The 14,210-nt window shown below is 48.4% G+C and overlaps 2 protein-coding genes across 3 annotated transcripts in view; one reads left to right on the top strand and one right to left on the bottom strand.

Annotated features, from left to right (window-relative positions):
* Positions 1–14,210, top strand: part of LOC122364052 (calexcitin-2-like) — a 36,586-nt gene that overhangs the window by 7,345 nt on the left and 15,031 nt on the right. The window contains exon 1 of one of the 2 annotated variants that reach the window (XM_043334097.1): positions 2,816–3,450. The exons of the other annotated variant lie outside the window; for it this stretch is intronic. Within the exon in view, the coding sequence (XP_043190032.1) occupies positions 3,326–3,450 (125 nt within the window). The 5' untranslated portion in view covers positions 2,816–3,325. Of the gene's footprint in view, positions 1–2,815; positions 3,451–14,210 lie in introns of those variants that run through there. 2 annotated transcript variants of the gene reach the window in all.
* Positions 4,142–10,621, bottom strand: LOC122364051 (coiled-coil domain-containing protein 39-like). The gene is made up of 3 exons (XM_043334094.1): positions 10,015–10,621; positions 6,195–8,721; positions 4,142–5,874 (listed from the first exon to the last, which is right to left on the bottom strand). The coding sequence occupies exons 2-3, from the start codon at positions 8,223–8,225 to the stop codon at positions 4,804–4,806; spliced, it is 3,102 nt and encodes a 1,033-aa protein (XP_043190029.1). The 5' UTR covers positions 8,226–8,721; positions 10,015–10,621; the 3' UTR covers positions 4,142–4,803.

Raw genomic sequence — 14,210 nt, 5'->3', positions numbered from 1 at the left:
ACCCAGTTTTATCTTCTCACGTCAGTCATTGACCTTACAGGTCAGGTCAAACTAAAAAACGTTTTGGGTCACCGTTGGATATCAAGAGCGCTGCTTATCATATACCGATGACGATGCCGTTTTCTGGTGCCAAGCCAGCTAGAACCTCTTTGTCACACTACCCGACCAGGTTTTTGCTGCTGAGGTCATTTCAGGTCAAGTTAGGTCAAGGTCCATTATATGTGTTTGTATGTCTGTGTGTGTCTGTGTGTGTGTGTGTGTGTGTGTGTCTGTGTGTATACTGATGCGTGCACCGATTGTTTATGTGTCCATTTTACATGAAATAATGATCTGAGAAGCTTTTACCAAAAATGCAGTCAAAAAACTTCACGAAAAGTACATTCAGCTTGCCTAAAACGCAATTATTTTAGATGACCAGGTTGACCTTGACCCTGACCTTGACATCTGTACATCGTCGAACAACATGTTCCATAATAGGTGGGAGGTAAGACTGGCAAAAAAGGCCGAAATCTAGGTGTCAAAAGCTCACAAGGCCCATAGCCAACGCAAGATGTTGAAAATTGGTCATTTGGGTCATGACATGACCTGAAAAAACAAGGTCATATCTCCGAAACAAAAACCACAGAAACTTGAAATTTTCAGTGGACATAAAGAAAAGATAGAGGAGCAGCTACACGAAAAATCAGTTTTCTAGCTCTAAAAATGTTGAGTGCAGAGCAGAAAGACTTCCTGGGGGGTGGCAACCCCCCCCCCCCCCCATGTGCGGGCGAGGGTTAAACAGCGAACTATTCCAGTTATCAGCGAAAAGCAGCACATCTGTCGTGATTCCCCGGTCGCCCATTAATGAGCTGTGTTTGTGTTATGTTATGTTCTCATTCAAACTGCTTACATTTGATTTTGAAAGTAGAGCAACTATAATATGATTTTGCTGACTGCAGACAAGAAGCCGAGAGCAACACACAACTGCTTCATGCACAAAATACACTGGTAATCCTGGAACACACCAGAGGCAAGGCAGTTCGCCGTCACATTGTCACAGTTATCCGCCGCAGAGATGGAGGGACGTAAAATGCGACGTTAGCTTTGTGCTCACCCATGCGATAGATTCTGAAATAAGTTGGATGAAATTCGGTCGGGAATTATGCATCCTAATTGGAATGTCAATCCTGAATACTAAACAATCCTGAGACTTGAGCTCTTCCCTGACAAAGGAGCTCGATTTTTCTCAACTAACACTTGGAAATCAAAAGAATTTATTGCGATAACCATCAGAAACCATGCTTGCTTTTACAATTTCAAATGCTTTCGTCTTCTGGTGTAAAACCATTCCGCCTAGCAACTTGTGCTTCGGCCACATACAATATCATAATATCGCCACTAAGTCTGGAAAATTTGAATGATATAGGTAATATAATTAGGAAACGGGAGATGCTGGACACCGTAACACTTAAAGGTAGTGTGCCACCTTTGAAAGATTTCCCATTTTATTTTTGCTAGGATAAGAAGCTTCTGTTTTTACCTAATATCGCAAAAAAATCAAAAATGGGCCTGGAATAGTGCCTTTTTCGCCTAAAAGTTTATCGGTTTTTAGATATGTATAACAACTGTAGTGGGCTCACCTGCAAACAGGCGTCGGGCAACAATCGCGAATGCGGCGCACTTGTGACAATAAGCAAAGGTCATTATAGTGTTACGACCATACGACGTACGGGAATGAGTTATCAGCTGTCTAATCGTAGACAACACAATGTCGAGCCTTAAACTGTAAGCCCGTATTGGTATTGTTTCTTTTATTTGGCTGTCGAACATTATTTATGGTTTGAAATATGATTTTATGTAAAATAATTGATATGAAAAAGCCGTCTTATAAGTTATGACCCCATTTCACCACACGCAAGTGGCAGAAATGACAATGATCAGCTGACGCATTTTTCTTGGCCGAAGTCAGAGCGCGCAGCCCGACGCACCACCACCGCACCACAAAGTATGAGCAGAAGCCGCGCCCAAAGCCAGGGCCCCGGTAACGTGAGGTAGCCGAGTCGCGGCAGCGTGCGCTGACCCAAGCCGGGGCCGCAGCTTTGGGCGCGGTCTACCGCATCCCCGCAGGCAGCCCCGGGCTATCACATGACACCGGGAGGACGCGCGGCTCCGGCTTGGGTCAGCGCACGCTTCGCCCTGACTCGGCTACCTCACGTTACGTTCGCCCTGGCTTTGGGCGTGGTCTACCGCACCACCTAACAGGCGTGTTCGAAACCGCAGGAGCTGATGATGAACGGGTTTATCGAAACTTGATTGGATGAGCATATCGGTAATAGCGATTTCAGTGTGTGCATTTATTGTTCATAGTGGTGTGAAATGTGGTTGGGGTACGACCGACAACCCGTCGGGGCGAATTTCGAACTGGGGTACTCAAAATTTGAAGAATTTAAGACGTTTCCATGAGTTTTGAAGGTATGGATAAGTTCTAAAAATCCGGTTCTCCTTATCTGGGCCATTAACTCCATACGGTCCAAGAAAGCTGGCACACTACCTTTAAAAAAAAACTCTGTAAATTTCTTCTGCTATTGTGTGCTCAGTTTGGACCTGTGGTTTACAGTTGAGACCGAAAACGTCAATTTTGACGCGTTTCGTGGATATGTTGTTTTTTCCCTCTCTTATAACGTTGACACAAGGCTTGCGATTTAGCTAGCGCGACAAACAGCTGTAACTGAGCCATCATATGCGCAGATCTGTGTCGCAACTGGGGCTGTCGACAAGTACAGGTGTCGGGTACATACAGAGTGGGCCCGCATTGGGTGCCGTCCCTCCTTGGGTCAGAGTTGGCGCTGCGGCGGTGTGGTCCGTACAACGGTTCCCGCATATTCAGGCCATCGGCGGTGGATCGGACCAGTGCTCTTCGCGCTACCCCAGTCTGTACTCGTGCGACTATCTTTACGCTTGAGTTAATTCTATTTTTCCGTTTGAACTAAGCACTTCTCACTTGTTCGCATTTTCGCTTGATTCTGTTTGTTATCCTTCCTTTTTATTTATATAACTATTCTATTCGTCAGACCTATTCGTTTTTTTTTGCTCTGTGGCCTCAAGTATCCTTAATTATTTCCCCTATTCCATGCATCCTCCTCAGCTGATCTATATTCCTTCCCATCGCGACTCGTATCGTCCCGATTTATTTCGTTCAACTCCCTCACCCCTCTCAATCCCGCCCCCGATCCCTGTCCGCTGTGACAGCCACACTCAGTTGACAGCCGGTCCGGTGTCAGTCCGACTCAGTTGACGCCAAGTGAGCTGTGGCGGCCAGTTGACAGCTGCGCGCCACCAGACACAGATGGCCCTCACGCTGGGCCGGCCGCGGCGGCGCGGCAGATTGGCCGCCGTCCGGCCGCCGCCAGTCACCGTAGAGTACTTCCAACAGGGCACCTCCGTCAGCATGGCCTACGTCATACACTGTCCGTGAGTAGAGGCCGGGGTGTATGTACCGATCGACGTGCGAAATTCTGTCAGTGCTCTTACCAACTACTGTTCGTGAGTAGAGCTGGATTTTTACGAAACGAGACGCTATATTTTGCCCGTGAGTAAAGCTTTGTTTACATCGACTGGGAAGTCCCATGCTGCCTATGATTTGATACATATGAGTATGAGTATACGTTAACAACTTAAGTTTCGATTGATTTGTCGAAGCATAAGCATGTAAAGATTGACTGCTCGCTCAAAATACTGCATACTAGACTCGTGAATTGGAATGAACGAAATCATTGACAAATAACTATTCGTGAGTTGTTTTAAGCGAAAGAAAATGACAGTCAACACTAACCGATCAAATTATTATTAGGGCGTAGCTGGAATTATTTTCAACAACGCGTCGTAAGCACCACAAAGTTCTGGCACTAATATATGTGTAATTCGCTTCTACAATACAATATAAATCGGTGAGTGGAACCACTTCATTTAAACTCAAGTTTACTCAGGGTTTTCCTGGAGTCGGATCACTGCAGGTGGTGGTTAACTGGCCGTCGCCGTTTACCGACATTTGTGTCTCGCCCTCTGCGACCCCAGCAGCCGCGTCGGGTCAGATGTTCGCCGGTCGCCGTCGACAGCCTCTCAGCAGCACGTGTTACCGATCAAAGTCCACCAAACAGCCCACTGCACACCATTCATCTTTATTCAGGCGATAGAATTTCGGCACGGCATGTTAGATGTCCGACTGCCATGATGGATGACGGTGAGGCGGCGCGCTGTTCAAGTTTTCACCGGAGGGACGGGGACGGAATGAGGCGGCGGCAGCCGCGCCGAGCCACCGAGCTCTATGCTTCAGGCGGACCGATCGATGCTGAGTGCCGGCATCAGCGTGCGACGGCCGTGGAGAGTGGCGGTGAGCGCAGTCAGTCAGCAGCAGCTGCCACCCCTAACGACCCACCTGGCTCGCCGATAACCGCACAGAACGGCCGGCCAACCGCCGAATCGCCACCGCTGCTCCCGGTACTCGGTTCGATTCGTTCTCGTCGGCGTGACTTTCCATACTCTGCTATTCACCACTCTGGATGTTTTTCACTTTACAGTGACCTACCAATGTACACCGTCTACTGCACTCAATAAATGAGATGTCAGCAATCACTTCCATCTTCGAACACTGTCCCACTGGTCCATTACTGCGCACAAGTATTGGTGCGCACACGCCCAGCAAGAAAGACACCATAATTCTGCATCGCCTTCAGCACAAATAAAGTCTTCATCATCTCGATAGAGCAAAATGCTATGGTTGCTTTGCAGCTGCTTCTTGCCAAAAATGCTTATCCACAAAGACCTCTATTTCTTTTTAGCCTTGGCTTTAGTGCCCGATGAGCCGGAGCTCGCAGTGGATGACTTCTTTGACCCCGCTGACGCATTGCTCGTTGGTCGTCCGAGGTCGGAGAAGTCGATGTTGACCACGCTCACCTGACTGCCCTGCTGACTACCCGGCCGACTGCCAGAGGCTGGCTTCTTCCCGCTCTGGCGGCCCCCAGAGACACCACTTCGGGTGCTCTGCCGGCTGCCGGAGCGGCTGCTCTCTCTGCTGCTGCCGTCGCTGCTGCTGCCCCTGCTGCTGCCTCTGCTGCTGCCGCGACTGCTGGCTCGGCTGGTCGAGCCGGCGTCTTCGTCTGCCTGACTGCTGGCGGCAGACGGGGTGGGGAACTGCAGCAGGGAGCGCTGCGAGGCCGGAGTGCCGCCGCTCGATTCCGAACAGATCGACTCCATTGAGGCGCAGCTGAGCAGCTCCGAGCGGCGTGAGGTCTGCGAGGAGGTGCGGCTCTCGGGCACGCTGATGCCACTTTCCTCCAGCGTGCTGAGGACGAGCTCGCGCGCCTCCTCGTCCAGTTCGGTGACCTGACACAGACTGCGCGCCGCCAGCTTGACCTCCTCGCGGCGCACCCGCACCTCGATGTCCTGCTCCTCTGGCGTGGAGCTGATGTGACCAGTCTTCCTGCGCAGCTGCTTGATGACGTGATTGTTGAACCTGGTGGCGCGGTCCAGCTTGGCCTCCTGCTCCTTCAGCTCCTTGTCTTTGGCGGCCATCTGTCGCTCCAGCTCCTCGCGCTGCCGGTCCAGAGTGTTCTGCTCCTCGGTCAGCTGGTCCAGCTCTGCCTGCATCACCTGCACCCTGTCCTGTATGCTGAGCAGGTGGAGGCGACGGTCCTTTACCTGGCTCTCGGTCTGGGCGATCAGCTGCTGCAGGTTGGCAGCCGTCTCCTGCTCCTCCTCCGTCTCCTGCGCACTGGACAAGTTGCGCCGGTACTCCTCGTTATTTTCCTTCAACACCTGACACGTGTTCTCCAGCGCCACCAGCTCGGCCTCCGTCTTCTTAATTTTGGCGTCCAGTTCGTCTCCCTCTCGCTGGACCTGTGGCACAGAAGGGTACTGATTTTAACGCAAGCTAACGACGACTGTAAGACAGAAGAAATGCGTCGTGTGATTTTCATTACTCACACAAATGAAGATGCATAATTATTCAATACATAGTTTATAAAAACCGTAGTTATTAACCAAAGTTCATGTATATCAAGCCAGAGATTATCAGTTAGGCTAGCTACTTATAAACTGCTGGCGTGAGTTGAAGCGTTTCATGAGCAATCGCTCAAGCGAAATAGTAATTCAGCATAATATACATTGGCGAATTAGATGGCATATGGCAAGCGCACGTTAATTGTGACAATAGTTACCTCCTCCTTTTCCTGTGCCGCTCTGATGACGTAGAATATGTGCGAATCTGACGCGTCAGTGCCTTCCTCTACTGGACCCATGGAGCACAGCAGGACTTCATAACGCTTCTTCATCTTGTCGAGCTTGGACGCCCGGTTGGTGAGGTCGCGACCCAGCTTGTGGATCTCCTCGTCGAGGGCGCGCATCTCGGCTTTGAGGAGGTCCTTTTGCGCCAGGATCTCCTGCCGACGCTCCTTCATGGCTGCGCTCATGTCAAGCTGCTGCTGGTCCAGCGAGAATACCTTCTCGGCCTGGGCGTGCAGAGAGCGGCGCAGCTGTTTGATGGTCAGTCGCAGCATGTTCTCGTCCACCATGGCCGTCTGTTTCCGCTCCACCACGCGGCGCAGCTCCTTCATCGAACACTCGTTGTGTAGCTTCAGTTCAGATTCCTTCGAGTCGAACTGCTCCGTGAGCAGCTTGTTCTGTTGCAGGTCGCGTTGCACCTGTCTCTGGGCCTCCAGGGTTCGTTTCACCTGCTCATCTAGGAAGCGTTTGGCCTGGTTGCGCTGCTCTAGATCAGCCTTCAGCTCTGCGATACGCTGCTCGAGACGAATGCGCTCTGTGTCTCGCCTTGTACCGGACATCCGCTCTATTCGCTTCTGCAGGTGCTGCGCTAAGAGTTCTTGGCTGTAGATGATTTCTTGCTGTTTCATGACTTCACTGTCCATCTTTCTTATTTTGGACATCATGTTACGTCTAGCAGCCACACATCCTTGAATTTCGGCGTTCTTTGCCGTCTCATCTGATTGGTACTTGATGAGCTCATTGCCTTTTCTGAACTGCAGATCTTTTAGGCGAGATAAGTCTGTATCCATCTTCTTCTGCTTGACTTCTTCGTCCTCTAACAGCTTTGCCAGCTTTTGAGCCCTTTCTTCAGCACTCATAGCCATTTCGTGCGCTTCTATCAGTGCTTTGTCTACATGGTCTTTCTCAACCTTTAGTTTGATATATGCCCGATTCCTCTCAGCAAAGCGGTTTTTCAGTTGATGAACAGTGACTCTAGCTCGCTCTAGCATGATTGATACTCTGTTCACATTTGTCTTAAGCGCCTCCAGCTCTCTGTGGAACTCTTCTCGCTCGTGCTCGGTTCTCTGATACTGTTCCCGGATTCTGTTACATTCTCGTTCCATCTGGGCCGTCTCGACCTCAAGCTCGTGGTTGTTGTTTTGCTCATCGGCCAGAAACCGTTTCTGCTCTTCTAAGGCCACTTGTCGCTTATCCATCACAGCTCGGAGTTTGTCCAGCTGCTCTGAGATTTTCTGGATGTCGCGCTCACGTCTCTGGATCTGCTGCAGGGTCTGTTCCCACTGGTCCAGCAGGGCCTGTCTCTCAGCGTGAGCGTGCCGGTAATCCTCGCCGAGCTTGTCCAGCTCCACCCTGACCGACATCAGCTCCGTGGTGGCGTGCTTCAGCTTCTCATTGCTTTCGCGCTCTTCAGCATTCAGCCGCTCCAGCTGCAGGTTCAAGTCCTTGATCATCCCCTCATCGAGGCGAGCGTAGTGTTCCAGAGCCATTATGTCGTCGTCTCTCTCAGACATTTGTCGAAGCCATGCCTCAAGAGCCTCTCGGTCAAACGCCATCTCCTTCTTCAAAGCATCAACCGATTCCTGAAGCTTGACGACATCTCCTTCAAGATTGATGCGCCTTTGCTTGCCCTCTAGCATGAGTGCTGCCATACTCTTGATGTCCTGATTAAGTCGGCCCGACTCTCTTTCAGCGAGGTTCCGCAGATGGTTCTCTGACGCTATCTGTTTCTCCCGCGCTTCCATGAGGTTCTGGTTCTGGTTGAACTCAGCCAACACATTTTGAAGATGCGTCTCGATAAACGAAGCCTTACTGTTTTGATCGGCTATATCCGCCTTAAGCGCGATAACAGTCTGCTGCTTCTTCAATAGTTCCTCTTCAAGAGCCTTGCATTCCTCATTGGCTAACGGGATCCTAAAAGTTGGGTCCCACCCAATGTCTGATAGGATGCTGTTTATGTCATCCATGTTGGTTTCCGTTTTATGCTGGGATTGGTAAAAGTACTCCGAACTTCAATCGTACGGTAATCCTCATTAGCTTTAATCACCTATAACGGGCGCTAGCTGAATAAACGCTATTTCATATTTCATTCACAGTAGCATCATCGTCATAGCTCAAAATGGTAGCCAAAATCACCAAACAGAAGACCATGAGTATTCCTCCTAGCAGGAAATGCAAAATTAGATCAGTTGAGCTGGGACCATGCAATGTTTCCCAGATTCGAAGTCGTTTTCTGCTCCAGTACTGCACCACCTCCACCGTTCGGCCGCTGTTATCCTCGTATCTACGCCATCGTTCACCGTTGCGTCCACGGGCTTGAGTGGGCGGTGGAAGACATTGCTCTCCTCGACATGCACCTAGGTGAAGAGGACAGCTGTGACAGGTATCCGCTCTCAGGGCCACAGTGTGGTTGCCCCTCTGTTTGCGTTTCTTCCGAGCGCAAGAAGGTAGCATGGGCATCACCTGAGAAGAAGACAAATATGAAGTTAAATGTGTGACAAAGGCCTTGAATGCACTCTGGCAAGAGAAAAGGAAATTGTTCAGTAAATGGGTACCTTAGATATTGTGGCAAAGGGCCTGATGTTTCGACTGTCGAGAACTGGCAGCTGCAAAAGCAGCACAATACGATCCGATTGGAAAATCAGTCATTTTACTTAACAATTTCATGACCCTCATCCAAATGAATTTTCACCTCTCCTCGAGACCATGTTAGTGCTCTTGCACCGGCATTGCCATTTAACGTTTGGCGACGCACAATTTTCTTGCGTTTCCAAACTTTTTGTGGTTATAAACGTGCCAACACGTGGAATGATAGTTAAGACTGTTAACCAATTCAGGATTTCTCTTTTTTTTATCCAGGCGTCCATCCAACGGGCTCATGTATTCCCATGTACAGGAGGGCTACTCCTCCTCCTGGCACCCGAACCCGAACCCGGCACCGCCCGCACCGCGGGTCGACGCCCTAACCCCTTAGAATCCGAAAACTACAAGTTTTAAATTCCATATCTCCGAATTAAAGCATTTTTCGATGTTGTGAGTGCCCAAACCGGTATTTGCAGGTTATGGCCACCACTTTGGCTATCTCAACTCAAAACTAATGTTAAGGTGGGATGGTCACTTTAAGGTAAATTTGAAATTGATAAACCCGAGGGAACTTAGGCTTCGTTGCGATTGACCGCTTTTGCGTGTAACTACAAAAAAAAAGAAGATGAACCCATCCGACCTCCTCTCTGAAATTGGGAGGGTTAAAATGAATTTAGGTGGTATAGCAAAGCAGACTGAAACTGATTAACATAAACGGATTGTTGCTTAGGTACGATATTGAAACAAAGGTTCATTGAGTTGACTTCCGTCTAAGGTCACTTATATTGCAATGGCCATTAGGACGGTAATTGTCAACGCAAAATATCAATGATGTATCTAAGCCAAACCTGGCAGTGGATGAAAATTGCCCTTTAATAGCGCTACATCTATAGGTGTTGAAAGTCAAACAAATGTTGAAAAGTAACACCAAATGAGTAAACTTAAACAAGTTAAACTTAAAATGTTACGAAAGCTGAGACCATCTACCTCAAGTCCTTGTAAAACTCGCTTCTACCACGTGCATTTCAACACTACCTACACATGACAAATGATAACATACCTAAATAATTATAATCATCAATTAATATGATAGGATGAATGTCTTTAGCTTTAACGTATTTTTCAGCGTTCGAAGTGCACGGTAATATACATAGAAACTAGCTAAGTACTTACATGATCACGGATATCCAAAGAAGAATAGAGCGAGGAGGTAAATGACACAGCTCGAAGCCAAACACTCCGTTGTTTTCAGGTGAGCGCCAATTTCCCCAGAAGCAGCAGTAACACCGACAAAACAACGTCGTCGTCGTTGTAACACTGCGTTGTTTTCGCCTCACATCAGCCAACGATTGCCACCGGCGCTGTGACGCTGAGCGTCGTTGCCATGGTAACCGCCTAGTAAATCGGCACTTTCGAGTCGCTGCGCACCTGGCCACACGGCCCCCTCCTGTGACTCACCCCTGTCTACTGTGTTTTATGTGACTCGGTAATCGCAGACAGGGGGGGGGAGGGCGTGATCAGCTGTTTCGTGCCTGTTCATTTAGCTGTTTTGGGATTTTTGGCCGATTCCAATTGACTGATGGAGCTTGTAGAGGCTGATCGCGGGAACTGTATTAGTGACTCATCGCGGCTAACCCATAAGTCGGCGACCTTTTTGAGTGCGGACCTGATGAACCCTGTAGGAAACGGTTGCCTTGCGGGACAAACTACGCCCTGGACAGTTACAATTAACTTTACACGACAAGAGATGCCAGTAGCAGTGGCCGAACTGCTTCTGAGTATCCGAGTTTTTTTTTGCACCAGCTCTAACTCTTCTTGATCTTTTAAGTATTCTTTTTTTCTTTGCAAACGTAATGATGATGAATATGAAATGTTCTTACATGGTTCAGCTCGGTCATGGCTATTTAACATTGCAGCACACCCATGTTATAGTTATATCAATTTCTTTTATTTTGCCTTTATGCAAAGTTAAAATGGTTAAAACAGAAATATTAGGTAATGTTTGGTTTGGGAAGTAATCTGTTATACCTACCTACCTATGTAAGTGCCCTCACAAGGAAAATGTATTAGAATATCCATAGATAGCATGATTCATGTTATCTTTGGAATATCATATCACTTTTCATTTAATTTCGTTTAGTAAACACTTTATTCATAATAAGACTCATAATATTGTAGAAATCGCCACGCAACACACAAAAGGCTTAACACGCGCAGTGGAAGGGGGGGCGGATTTCGCCCACCCCTCCTGTTTTTCGCCAATAACTCGCGCCGCAAGCATAACATCAATGTGAAATTTCGGCTACCTGTCCAGAATTGAATTGCGGATCTTCTCGTGCAAGAAAAAAGAAAATCGGTTCACAACTTTTCTAGTAATAGCGGTGTAAAGTCAAACATCCTGCCGCCGCGGCGGCGCGGCGGCGCGGCGGCCGGCGCTAGCCGTTACGCGCCGCCTGAATTGTAGACTGTGCCGGGGCGGGACGGTTCCGTCTTTACATCGCGCTCCTTACCGCTGATTATATTAGATTCGCGTCAAATTCGGTGAGAAGACTGAGAAATGTACAGGCAATCATATGGTCAAAGAATTTTGAAAATCGGCCGGTAACAACTTGAGTTATGAGTGTGTAAACACAAAATTGTGATTGCCGCGTTTCCCGCGTCGGCCGATGCCGCTTCAGCCGGCGATATCTTACCCTTAGCAGGCTTCTAACTGCCATATTTATTGTTGGATTATCTAGAAATTCACCATACATACTCACAAATGTTTGTTCTATCGTGTAGTGAAAGATTTTAAAAAATCGGCCGGTAACTTTTTGAGTTATCGGCGTGTAAACGCAAAAAAGTCGCTAATATGGTTGATTTGACCACATTTGACCTCATTTGACCTTGAAGATATTGACCTAGGGTCATGAAATTCACACACAACAGAGTTTCTCATGGCCCCCACCTACCCTCCAAATTTCGTCTTTCTAGCTCCAGTGGGAGCTGAGATCTTAGGGGGGGGCGACATCCGCCCCCCCCCCCTTCCACTGGGCGTAGTACTCGCAACCCTTCCACTGCGCGTGTTAAATTTGCCATGTTTTGTCTCCCAGAAATATTTCTAACGAATCGCAGAATCGCTTTTATCGGCATCACCTTAAATTAAGCATAGCTTTACTTCATTATGAAATCATCAGCCAACACAATGTTCCTGAGCTTTTTAAAACATCTGACTGATATAATAACAGGGAACAAAAATGATAAGCGAACGCGTTTCGGCTAAATCGTAGTCATTAGCGTCTAAAAAGGGAACAGTAGGCACACATCGAGCAAATGTCAGTTATCACAGCTCAATCGTTTTGATTTTTTACATGCAAGCATGTGACGATGTGCTATCTGACTGAGTTTCTTTTCCCTGCGAGTTAACCCTATTCCTGGCGGGCTCCGCCGGGACAAGAAACTGGCGGGGGGGGGGCCGATTCGGCCCCCCCCTGAGATCTCGAGAACGAAGCAAGATAGCGACAAGCGGTAAACGGCATCGGATACGCACGGCCAAGATCTACAATTTTTACAAAGGTCATTTTCAGGTCAGGTCAAAGATGACGTCACAGGGGTCGAAAAAGTCAAAATGGCGGCGCTAGATATGGAGAGAGTTTTTCTCGAATAACTTTCGAATTAGTCAAGATAGGAACAAACTAAGGGCATCATCGTGATCCTCTCGTCAATCCGCATCGAATGATATATATGTTGACCTCGAAAGGTCAAGGTCAAAGGTTGACCTCAGGTCACGTGACCTCGAGGTCATCATGTATATCATTCGATGCGTCTTGACGAGCTGAACACAATGAGACCATCCACGCGTCTGTATCTTGTTCCTGTACGGAGTTATTGGCCAAAAACCTTTGGTGACCTTTGATGACGTCACATGACCTCACAGCTGCCCAACAGCAAAACAGACCTCAAGGTAGTGAAGGTTGATCGTATATGAAGTCATGTATGGTATATGGGGCCATTCCGACCCGTTTTAGTGGTAAAAACAGGGAGTTGATTTTTCCCCCATTGACTTATAATGGGGAGGTCGCGAAATTGACCTGACCTTAGGTCACCGATATCAAAATTCCGAGATATACAAATTGCACATACTGGTACCCTAACTAAACCCTGAAGAGAAGAAATTGATCGGTCAAAAACTCTAGCTCTGGCGTGATTGCAAACTTTTCTGAGGTAGGGTCACCAAACCGCCTCTGGTGACCTGACCTGAGGTCAGATCAACTCAAAATTTTCAGACATGTTGCGTAGAAGCCTTTTAGGAAAAGTCAGAAAATTTGAGCTTCCTAGCTCAACGCGTTTGGGAGAAATAACCAAAAAACCTCAGGGGGGGGGCTCCTGAGGCCCCCCCCGCCAGGAATAGGGTTAAGCCGAATTGCATATAAGACTCATCTTCATACCTATATCTCATTAGGCTTCGATCAGTCTGTTATCTCAACTTGATTACGTTGCATTCCCCTTTTCCTTCATCCCTCCCTCGTTCCCTTTTTCCTTGTCTTGTCCTCTCTCTCTCTCTCTCTCTCTCTCTCTCTCTCTCTCTCTCTCTCTCTATCTCTCTCTCCCTCTCTCTCTCTCTCTCTCTCTCTCTCTCTCTCTCTCTCTCTTCTCCCCAACCCTCCTGTCACTGCGTCCTTTGTGGTCGACCGGCGCTGTTCGACCACTGCGGCGCTCTTCTCTGCCGTGGCGGCGGCGGCGGCTTTGGAACCCGTTCACTCTCTCGCCCACCGTAGCCCGTAACGCCCGAATGCTGCAGCACGATTCGCCGACTCCAAAGCCGGGCCTGATCCGTTCCATTGAGGCAGAGATTTGGCCGGTGCCGGATGAAGCCCGTGTCGCCGGCACTCCTCACGGTCCGCCACGCCGAATCGTCGCCGTCGCCGCAGCCCATCATCACTGATACGCCGAGGTAATTCCAAAAGAATTCGCGAATGCTTGAAATTTAATGTGCCGTGACAGTCTCGAGGCCATTGGCTTTATTTCAAACTATTTCCAAGGTATTTGCGTCACACTGAGCTATAATTTTCGTTCTATCACCCACGGCCTGACATTTGGTTGAAGTAGCAAGGTGGTATTTGAAGTATGGTCTAAGTCTTGGTGGAAAGGTCTCGGAAACCACGGCGTAAAGTTAATTAAAGGCTTAGGTTTGGGGTGAATCTCACGCTCTTCAATGCATAGTTTTTTGCTTCATACACGAATTTAGTGAGCTTGCAACTGATTGAATTCCATCCAGCGCTCTACACCCTTACTATGACTTTATAGAGATATAAAACGTAAATAAAGATTCTACACATGGAAACATCCTTACAGCTCACACAATCAAACTTCTTAGGTCCGCATAAGCC

The sequence above is a fragment of the Amphibalanus amphitrite genome, unplaced genomic scaffold (genome assembly GCF_019059575.1).
Source record: "Amphibalanus amphitrite isolate SeventyFive unplaced genomic scaffold, NRLGWU_Aamphi_draft 000654F_arrow, whole genome shotgun sequence".
Taxonomy (NCBI): Eukaryota; Metazoa; Arthropoda; class Thecostraca; order Balanomorpha; family Balanidae; genus Amphibalanus; species Amphibalanus amphitrite.
The sequence above is the reverse complement of the archived record's forward strand: the minus strand, read 5'-3'. Positions and strand labels throughout refer to the sequence as shown.

Coding starts and splice junctions, on each gene's coding strand:
- LOC122364051 (XM_043334094.1), bottom strand. CDS start 8,225: ATGGATGACATAAACAGCATCCTATCAGACATTGGGTGGGACCCAACT. Junction 5,875..6,194: donor CGGCACAGGAAAAGGAGGAG/GTAACTATTGTC, acceptor TCTGTGCCACAG/GTCCAGCGAGAGGGAGACGA.